Here is a 9,789-nt window from a genome sequence, read left to right as displayed (position 1 = left end):
ACTGTCTGATTGCTAAGCAGATGCCAAAATGAAGCTTAACATAAAAAACTTTTCAGTCTACGTAGAGACATTATGCGCAGCACTAACTTACTTTACCGTTATAGAACCCCAATAGGCCTCCATCCATATAAAGCAATGATCATAAACAAAAGGAGAGCGAGGTATTACCTAATGTAAATCTGGTATTTTCCCTTTTTTTATCAGAAGCATGAAGACAAAGAACTACACTTCGGTGACATCAATATATTATAAATCAGAAGAGAAAACATACACTGAAAACATGATATTTGAACGTCTGTGGACACCAATGGTTTGCTTTAGTAGAATAACCTCCTAGTAACAGCCAGGGTTATTAAGACGACTTAGGTAGGTTGTGTTGGTGGTATGGTCGTGTTTTGACTCTTTGTAATAGTGGTATGTCACTGAATATTTACATTTTGCCACAGAGACTCCAATTACTCTGATGATAATCGTGATCTGCTGTATGAGCCAATAAATGCAGCCTAGACTTGGTGTAGTAATCTCTATATAAATGGATGCGAGACTTGTTTACTGACACCATGTTAGTCATCGCGGAAAAATTGACGTTGTAGTTGAACAAACCAGTTTGGCTATGAAACTATAAAAAATCTGTTAAATGTCTAATTAATTGAAAGTAAATTAAAAAGCTATTGAAAAACATTGAAATTTTTTGTAGTCTTTTCCATTTTTTATAGAGAGTCTTTTTCATATCATTGAACTTGGCTGTTGAGGTTAAATGGCTGAAGCGGGAGATTCAATTGTTCACTCGCATCTAACGGGCGCTATTCTATTTATCTGCCACCCAGATTGCATTTATTTCTCCAATAAATGCAATCTAACAATCCTTTTATCATTAAAGAAAATCAGCCAGTAACATTATGCTGACAACAGGCAAATCAGTTGTCATAATCCCAATCCCTTAGACTGTGGTGTATCTCGGCATGGAGAAAGAACCGAGAGGGGCAAGCGCTCATCTGAAGGCCTTAAGTGAGGCTGTGTTAAGATAAGCTTGGAAGAAGAAAACTTAGTCAAAAAAGGAAGATTAGAAAAGATAAGTTATCAAATTTAGTTGCCTTTTACGATCATGCAATGGGGCTAATATGTATAATTCTAACGTCCTACGGCTTATGGGGAGAAAATACACTGAAAGCATTGTAGTCTGAGGAGATGATGTAGATTACAAATGATAACAATAGTAAATAGCCAAAAGCCAAAGTTTTATTCAAAGCTTCATAACAATATTCAACGACGTACGTTTCTACAATGTATGAACAGTTAATGTTGATCAATGTAACACGTGTTCAGATGTACTGTCTTGGCACTTTTTCAGAAAAAAAGTGTTGGGAATGAATGTTGTGAAACGAACTTTAAGTTTCCCAATCATTTGCAGCAGTTTTTGATACCGGTTTTAGTTTTAAAACTTTTCACAACCGCGACTACTAGGAAGGCTGACACTAATATAGTACAAACCATAAAGGAACGTAGTATAACGTTGATTATTCTGGATCATATGGTCATATAACTCCAAGACAACAAACGATCACAACGTCAGTGAAAGATACATGGAAAAATGCCAATAACATGGAAATAGTTTCATTAGTTTAGTGTCTGATAAACGGCCAAGGTTTTTGAAAGAAGTATCAGGTTTAAATGGTGGTGGAAAGCTGGATATATCAGAGAAAAACCACCGATTGCGACCAGTACGGCTTAAGGATTCGAACTAGGTATATTGAAACACACGTAATATGTTTCCGTCTAAAATATTAATGAAGTATCAAATTTGTAAAAATAAGGTAAAAAATGCTATTTATATAAGAAAAGGAGATAATGCAAGTATCAGCACAATTATCCTAATAACAGAGATAAATCATACGAAACACTCATACAATATTCATATAACGGATTTTATGGTATTCCCACAGTTGTTTTATTATGATGATGTTAAAAAAGCTTTTGTCTTAAAGAGACAATTCAATGAAGCTAATTCTGTTATCACATTCCTTATGAAAACTATAGCAAGAAAAATTGTCGAATTGCACAACATTATATTTTAATTAAGACCGTTGAAATTCCAAATCGTTTATCAATAAGATTAAGTAGGTATAACAAGTATGCTGTACCGATATCCGAGCCAAAGTCACTTACGTTAATCAAATGAAATACATAACCACTGAGGAGTTAGTGAAATAATATTTAGACAAGAAGATGACCTTATAACGTAAACACACTACTGTAAGAGCGAGTAATTCTAGACAAAAAAAATCTTTACTACACTGGCAAAGGCCAGGGTTTGGCATACAAGACGTCCGACCTCAATGTGTAATGGCGGGCGGCTGGCGAGTTTGAACAATTCACATACAGTTGGCTTTTCTGGCATATCACAGTAAAATCAACTAATTTAATTTCCATTGAACTGGTTTGTTTCCGATTTGTATGCTTAATGTACTCTAAGACAGAATTATCCATCGATTTATATATTGATTATTTCCTCTATACCCGAGAGTATTTCAGAGTTTTTTAGTTTCCACGAGTACCTCGTTAAAACATCAAGAGTGACGCTTATCTGTTGGTCCACCCCGTAGGTTACGTACAGGACAAGATTTTCTTCGCTATCCTTTAAAAACCTCGATAATTGTTGAGAGATGTGAGCTGTTACAACATTCCTATCGCAGATAGGACCAAAAAAATCCAGGTGTATCAGTCGTCCCGCTTCACAAGGCATGGTGGTCACAGCGGACATTAAACATGGACTTTTTTTCTTCTTCTTTCCATCGCTTCTGTTTCATTGATCAACAGTGTGATATTTGTATTAAATATGTAGGTAACATTTGATACTAATAATTGAAATGGAATGCCTCGTACGACCATCCTATTTTCTGGAAATAAACCTTGGGTCGTTTCCTTAGAGAGGAATATTTTTTCCAACGTTTTTAAACGTTTTTTATCAACAGTTTGTCTTCAATCGATCGAGCTGCATTTAACAGAGCTGTTCTTGAAGTTTTGAAAATTGCGGCATTCTGAAAAAGAGAAATTACTATACATTTCAACTCAATAAGTATTTTACTTAACAAATCGAGCCAACGCGATCGAATTTATAATACACTTTTACAACAAATTAATCGAAATGACTTGAAATATGACATTATTAAAGAAATATTTGGTTCCTGACCTATATTCCGAGATCTGTAATATAAATATGCAAGACCACACACTTGTGTTTTTCTAACGAATCAGAAAGCACGAGTTTATTGTGCGGACGAATATATTCACGAGTGCTTTTATCACATACCTTCCCTATTTGATGTAGATCGTTTTATTGACTTTGAGATGATTAACAAAAATCCAAATGTTCAGTTTGCTTCGTCTTTCAAAAACCGGTCTGAACCAGTTTCGATACAAGCCACTGCCTTACTTGTCAGAGAGAGGAGAGAAAATGCTACAAAGTGTAGATTTTGCAAACTATCTCGTTTTTCGAATTGAGTCAGGAAATTATAACTCAACAAGTAAGATACAGGTTTTGATTTTTATATATGACAATAATTTCTCGTTAAGATTTACAACAATTACTTGTAAAATAAGATAAAAAAAAACACAATAACATAGTAAATTCTCCCAACTCGCGATATCATGGTCTGATCGTGACGTCACCGACATCGGTCACACACTCAAAATTTCCCACGGCTTAACTTCTGTCAGAATCGGAATCCGGTAGCTGAGCTATACGTTTGTACTTGCGAGGAGGTGAAGTGTTATGAGATGTTGTATTTTTTGACTGGGATGATATTTGGAATGAGATATTGAAAGTTCCACCACTGATATTTGCACCAGAAAACATTCCCGTCGCAAGATTTTGTAGGCTTACGTCTTTCTCACAACACGTGGTGACATCTGGTAAACTCTTCCTGTGTGGTGTTTCCGTCATGGTCATAGGCCTGTGTGATACTGTGGAAGTTACACTGGAAGCTACACTGGAGAATGCAGCAGACTTTTTCACATTTTGAAGAATTTCGCACATTTCACGCTGTTGGTTAAATGAGGCGACGGCATAGTTATTTACGCTATTTACGTTTTTGTGACCAGATAACTGCATAATTGTCGTAGGAGCAACACCTGAATGAAGGAGTTTTGTACACAGAGTCTTTCTCAAGGATTGGTTTGTTTTCTTACCAGTTAAACCAGCATTACTTGCCATTGTTTTCATCATTACACCAAGTTTGTTTCTTCCGACGGGTTGATTTTTGAACCACTTCTGACCACTGTTGTTTTGATTAACAGCAACGTAAAATGGAGATTCCGGTGTATTCATCGCCTGAGGTCGATGCTTTGCGTACAGTTTGTAGGCCTCGATCGGACATCGCGATTTATTTTCAGGATTTCCAAACTGTTTTCGGATTAAACGATCTCATGTGAGTACTGTTTCCCCCTCTTGTTTTTGTTGTTCTTTTTCGTTAAATTCCAGGTATTCTGATCCAGTTTCATCGTGCTTCAATTCTATATCTCCCCATTTTAATTGTCTGTTTTCATCACACCCCCTGAACCCCAAAAGTTTAGTGTTATTGAACCAGACGGTGTTTAGCAAAGCATGTGGGTTGTCATGACCCAGGTGACCACATTCCCACAACATTTCCTCCTCGTTGTCTGAGACAGGCTGAGCTTTATTGGGACGATTCCCAAGTCCTTTCTGTTTCAACTCTTTACGCCGAGACTGAAGTACCTGACGACTCGTGGCAAATAAATCTGAGGTTAAAATGTTGAAACTATAACCATTTTCTCTCAGATAGCGGTCGATACCCCTGTGAAAGCTGGTAAGAGTATCAGGCTCATAATTAGAACCATCATTCTTCTGAAGGGACAGCAAAAACCCACCAATGTATGTATCTAGTTCAAATGGCAGAATCTGAAGAACTTCCCTGGGATCGGACCTAGGAGGAGCTTGGATCCAGTCTTTGAATCTTTTAATGCATCCCTCAGTTTTCTTAACAGTGTTTTCATTTCTTTTACTCATGATGTAATTTCTCAGATCTGAGACACCGGAAGTGTAAATATTGGATGGAATAAGGTCATCGGCGTCGTCTAAATCAGATGAAACATGGCCATGGGTATCGGGGGTGGGGTCAGGAGGAGGGGGAGCACAAGACGCGATGGTCGTGGATGATAAACTAGATCTAATTTCATTTCCAGACTTCGATGTTTCGTTACCTTCAACTTGAGGAATGCTTGATTCATCATCTGTCTCTGGATCCATTAGTAAATCATGTAAAATGTCGAAATCCCCAACAAATGCCATTATAAACAAAGCCAACACCGGCTCTGATATCAAGGTGTAAGCAGACGACAACTTGTTGTTATTTGCTGCCAACATCCTCCTTTTAATATTCCAAATTTAAATTCTACCCAGAACTATTCTAAGTCCACAACATTATTTTTATTAATTTATATTTTAAATAAAGTACAAAAATAAAATTTACAATTTATTAAGTAGCAAACTTTTTTTCTTCCCAAAATAAACCAATGCAATACAAGGGAATTCCCCTAAAAAGTAGTTCCGGCTAGTAGGTGAATACAACATTCCGTATTGTACATGTGCAATACAAAACAATGTATTTCGTGGTCTGAAATTTGCTTGTATTGCTATAACCAGATTCAACAGGTATGTGATAAAAGAAAATAGTTTACTCTGATAACGGCGAATCAAATCACCTTAGCGATGACGCTCTCTCTTTGTACTGTTAAATCCAATGTATTAGTGTATCAGTGTCAATTGAATCTTAATAAATTACGAATTCGGTATAAATACCTTCCCTACACTGTATTATGTCCATACCTATACCCTTATAAGTAATCATTTCTTTGATAGTGCGGAACTTTTTCTTTGTATGATTACCATTTTTTATAAGTATAGGATGACTTTTATAGTCAAACCATAATGCTGGTGTAGTGATGTCGCATGCAGTATATGACCGGAAATTAGTGACGTCACTTCCGAAAATGACTGACGTCACGTGTTTGTGCAATGAGGCATGCTAATGATTTAACAAGTGTTTTATGTCGTTAAGAAACATATCTTTACGTTTTCACCATAGTTAAGAAAAGTGTTACCATAGTTAAGTATCTCTTTAGTGTTCCTTTAATCGGTAAGCAAGATTGTTTGTAGCAATAATTCAACAAGATCAGCTTCAAATCGTAGATAAACGCTACAATGATATGATTCTTACATATGTGATTTACGATTTTAAAAAGCACACGTTAAATGATCCGTTGATTGGTCAGAAACATCCATAGCAATACAATCTTGTACATTCTCACAAATAAATCATCAACCTCCGTCTGATGATGATACCAATAATGTTATGGAATATGTAGATCTATGTATTTTGTTATTGACATTGATAGATAGTATATCATAACCACCACACAAGATCATAATCTAAAAAACAAAAACATATGCAAGTACATATATATAAGTTATAGAAGCAGAAGTTTCTTATCAGAAAACGATTTTTATATTTGCTTCATCGCTTAACAATAGCAGCAAATATGCTTACCCTTTGGAATACGACATGGCACCCCTTCTGTTGTAAGGTTTGTAGTATAGCAGAATCTATAACGCAATATACACTTTTTACCCGGGCCCTGGATAAGATTGTTAACTATGTATTTCTTCGTCTGAGAAAAAATCCCTTTATGTTGAAATTCCTCACGTACTCTGGCAGCCTGTGTCAATGCACTGTGGCCTTCATCAATAACTGCCCCAATCATAAAACTTACCTAAAAAGGAATAAATATACCTAGTACAATAAAGGTTATTTAACATTGATATCGAACGATGCATTAGGACAAAAACTTTATAAGGAAATCATAATTTTAATAAACGAAAGCAAATTCAAAGAAAAGACAGAAATAATATATTTTTTGGGCCGCGGTGGCCGAGTGGTTAAGATGTCCCGACATATTACCACAAGCCCTCCACCTCTGGGATGCGGGTTCGAATCCCATGTGGTGCAGTTGCCAGGTACTGACTGCTGGACGGTGGTTTTTCTCCGGGTACTCCGGTTTTCCTCCACCAACAAACCTGGCACGTCCTTACATGACCCTGGCTGTTAATAGGACGTAAAACTAAACAAACCAAAACCAGATATAAACTCATAAAATGCGCATGGAAAGAGTTGGTTCTCTGTCTTAGTGATGAAACCTGCAACATGTCAATCCTAGCTGCTTTGCAAGACATATGTCTGCCTACTCAATATGTGTTGTTGGAAGACTACATGTAGCCTAACAATTTTCACTTTCCACGAAGATTTTTTCAGACAAAGATCTTGATAAGAAATAAGATAAGAATAAGATGCAAAATATAGCCAAGAACGATTCCACCAACTATCCCCTTTGTTTCCTTGCTTTTATTAATGTACCCCCCCCATGACATCTTTAACGGTAGGTTACACCGCGGTGGTCAATCGGCATTCTCCATTTCCCGATGTTCCCGTAAAAGATACACTCATTTCTAACGAGACCATGAGGTTAATTAAGAACCAACTTAAAATTGTCAGATATTGTAACATTCTTTGGCTAGGTTTTACTAACACTTTCAATGATGCTACCTGCTTCATTAGGATGCCTCGTTGCACAACCTCATGATGTCAGTAATTTCCGGTTGACACCAATTGATGCAACTTAGTAAACTAAAGACTAAAGACGTATCATAATATTGAGACCCGCTTGCAAAGAAACTTTCAGGCTGAGCTTTAGTCTCAGTTTGGTAATTTTTGTGAATGCGGGGCCTGGATCATACGAGACTAGAGTGATTAGTTTGCAAGTAAAATCTGTAAGTAACTTTTCATTTCTGATTGACTTAAAACGTAAGGTTGTTTAGATTTACAGATAAGATAATATCAGATTCATGGAGTCTAAGCTGTTAAAACCTTTCAAATGGTAACAATAATTATAAACACACGGTTGTATCATGCTTACCATTTGTTTACCAATAAATCCTGCTACCTCCGGAATTGTTAGTTGCAGTAAACTGAATGGCGTATTAACGTGGTAGTGTAGTCCAGCCCATCATACACAAGCTGTCCTTTAGGTGTGATAAAACCGTCCTTATAATGTCATCAGATTTCGTCTACTGTCCCGGAAGTATACTCGCTCCTCCAGCACGGAACTTAGAGGAAACCAAGTCATCTGAATATTATCAGGATATTCTCGTTGAGAGGTTATTCAGACTTCTTAGAACTCACATTTGTCAGCATCGTATAAAAGCGTCGCTTTTCTTGATGAGTGTTTGAATTTTCTAAATGACTTCAAATTAATCTATAATTCTTCTTTGTCCAAACAAGTAAGGCGTTTCCCCTTATCATAATGAGTTGAGGACAGGACATTGCATGCGTAGATTTTGGCAGATTTTATCAGTTTTTCTGCGCTCGACATCTTTAGAAAAAAATGATACCGTGTCACTATCATGATGGCGTTTTGTCCACTTTTACAAACCTATTGTAGATATATATAATATACTTAACTTCACTCCACACTTGATGTGTATATACTATGCATGTATAATTCAATCTAACTCCATTCTAGATAATAAACATAAATAAATAAATAAATATACATTGTCTATCAGGTAGAAACGGGTTTACAATACATGTATGATGTATGAGAAGATGTAATTAAGGAATGAAATTTGTACTTGACAACAGCTGTGCGCTGGTTTGAGAATAAAGGACATTTCTGAGTAAACTATAACGGTAGTTCATGTCAATTTATAATTGTAATCTTTTCTCCAAAAACGATTACAATGTCTATACGAACATACGGGGGTTTCGAGATCTATAAACGACGTGGTTGTAAAGTACAATTTGACACTTCGATTGAGTCCCAAGCATCCTTCCTGTGGATTAGTGAACAGTCCAGCGAAACTCACGTCAAATGACGATCGTCAGTAATCAGCCGGATAAGGTGGCGGACAAGATCTTACGGTGAAATAGTACTGTACTTTCTACGTCGTTTTCTTGGGACCGCTACGATAATGCCCCGTATTGAATCTTGTAAGTCCACAGTCCACCATTACCATGATTGTGCCCACAATTGCGAATCCTGTGCATGTGCATATTCGTGTGTCAAATCCTTGGAATAAAATTAAAAGCTCTGTTAGCCTGGTTGTCTCTAAATAGTTCAGATTAGTATCGATGCAATAAGAAGAGCCGGAATTACAAACAACTGTGCTATTATGACTTTAGCATATACATGGTTCGTTTCTCTGATAGGGTAGTATGAAGAACTAATATAAGTGTAGAAACCTACATGGGTTTTGTCATGTGGTAACAGGAGGATAGTCTCAACCCGCGCAGTGAAATATATTTTGCCGTGTCAAACCCGATTCTATTTCCGATGGTTGAACGGCCAAAATCCTATTCAACTGATAGAACTGCATTGGTTTTACCCATAACAAACCTCAATTCAATTTGTTTTCAATTTTTCTTTAAAAATTAATAACCCACAGATTCCTAACGTTATATAATTCACTCTCAGAAAAAAGAGGAATTGTTCTTTCTTCAAGTAAAAATAGAGCGTATTGAATTATAAATTAGTGACAATCGTTCACGTGTATACAGAACGCAATTAGACACAAGAAAACTTTGCTTGCTCACGTTACACTTCTAACTTCTCAACTCCGTATACAATGATAGCAATCACACATTACCCACGGCAGATGAATTATCTTAGTCTTAGATACTATCTCGATCGTAATTGCTAGATATGCCCTATATCCAT

The 9,789-nt window shown here is 36.5% G+C and overlaps 2 protein-coding genes across 2 annotated transcripts; both read right to left on the bottom strand.

The window, feature by feature from the left end:
* Window positions 1-3,583: 3,583 nt before the first annotated feature.
* On the bottom strand, window positions 3,584-4,394 carry LOC138312475 (uncharacterized). The gene has a single exon (XM_069253335.1). It carries the CDS (start codon window positions 4,325-4,327, stop codon window positions 3,704-3,706), a length of 624 nt encoding a protein of 207 aa, XP_069109436.1. The 5' UTR covers window positions 4,328-4,394; the 3' UTR covers window positions 3,584-3,703.
* A 29-nt stretch (window positions 4,395-4,423) lies between these two features.
* LOC138312476 (uncharacterized protein KIAA1958-like) lies at window positions 4,424-5,383 on the bottom strand. Its single transcript, XM_069253336.1, has one exon. It carries the CDS (start codon window positions 5,381-5,383, stop codon window positions 4,424-4,426), a length of 960 nt encoding a protein of 319 aa, XP_069109437.1.
* Between the last annotated feature and the right edge of the window lie 4,406 nt (window positions 5,384-9,789).

This window comes from Argopecten irradians, unplaced genomic scaffold (genome assembly GCF_041381155.1).
Source record: "Argopecten irradians isolate NY unplaced genomic scaffold, Ai_NY scaffold_0333, whole genome shotgun sequence".
In the NCBI taxonomy this organism is placed as follows: Eukaryota; Metazoa; Mollusca; class Bivalvia; order Pectinida; family Pectinidae; genus Argopecten; species Argopecten irradians.
This window is presented reverse-complemented; position numbering and strand designations above follow the sequence as displayed.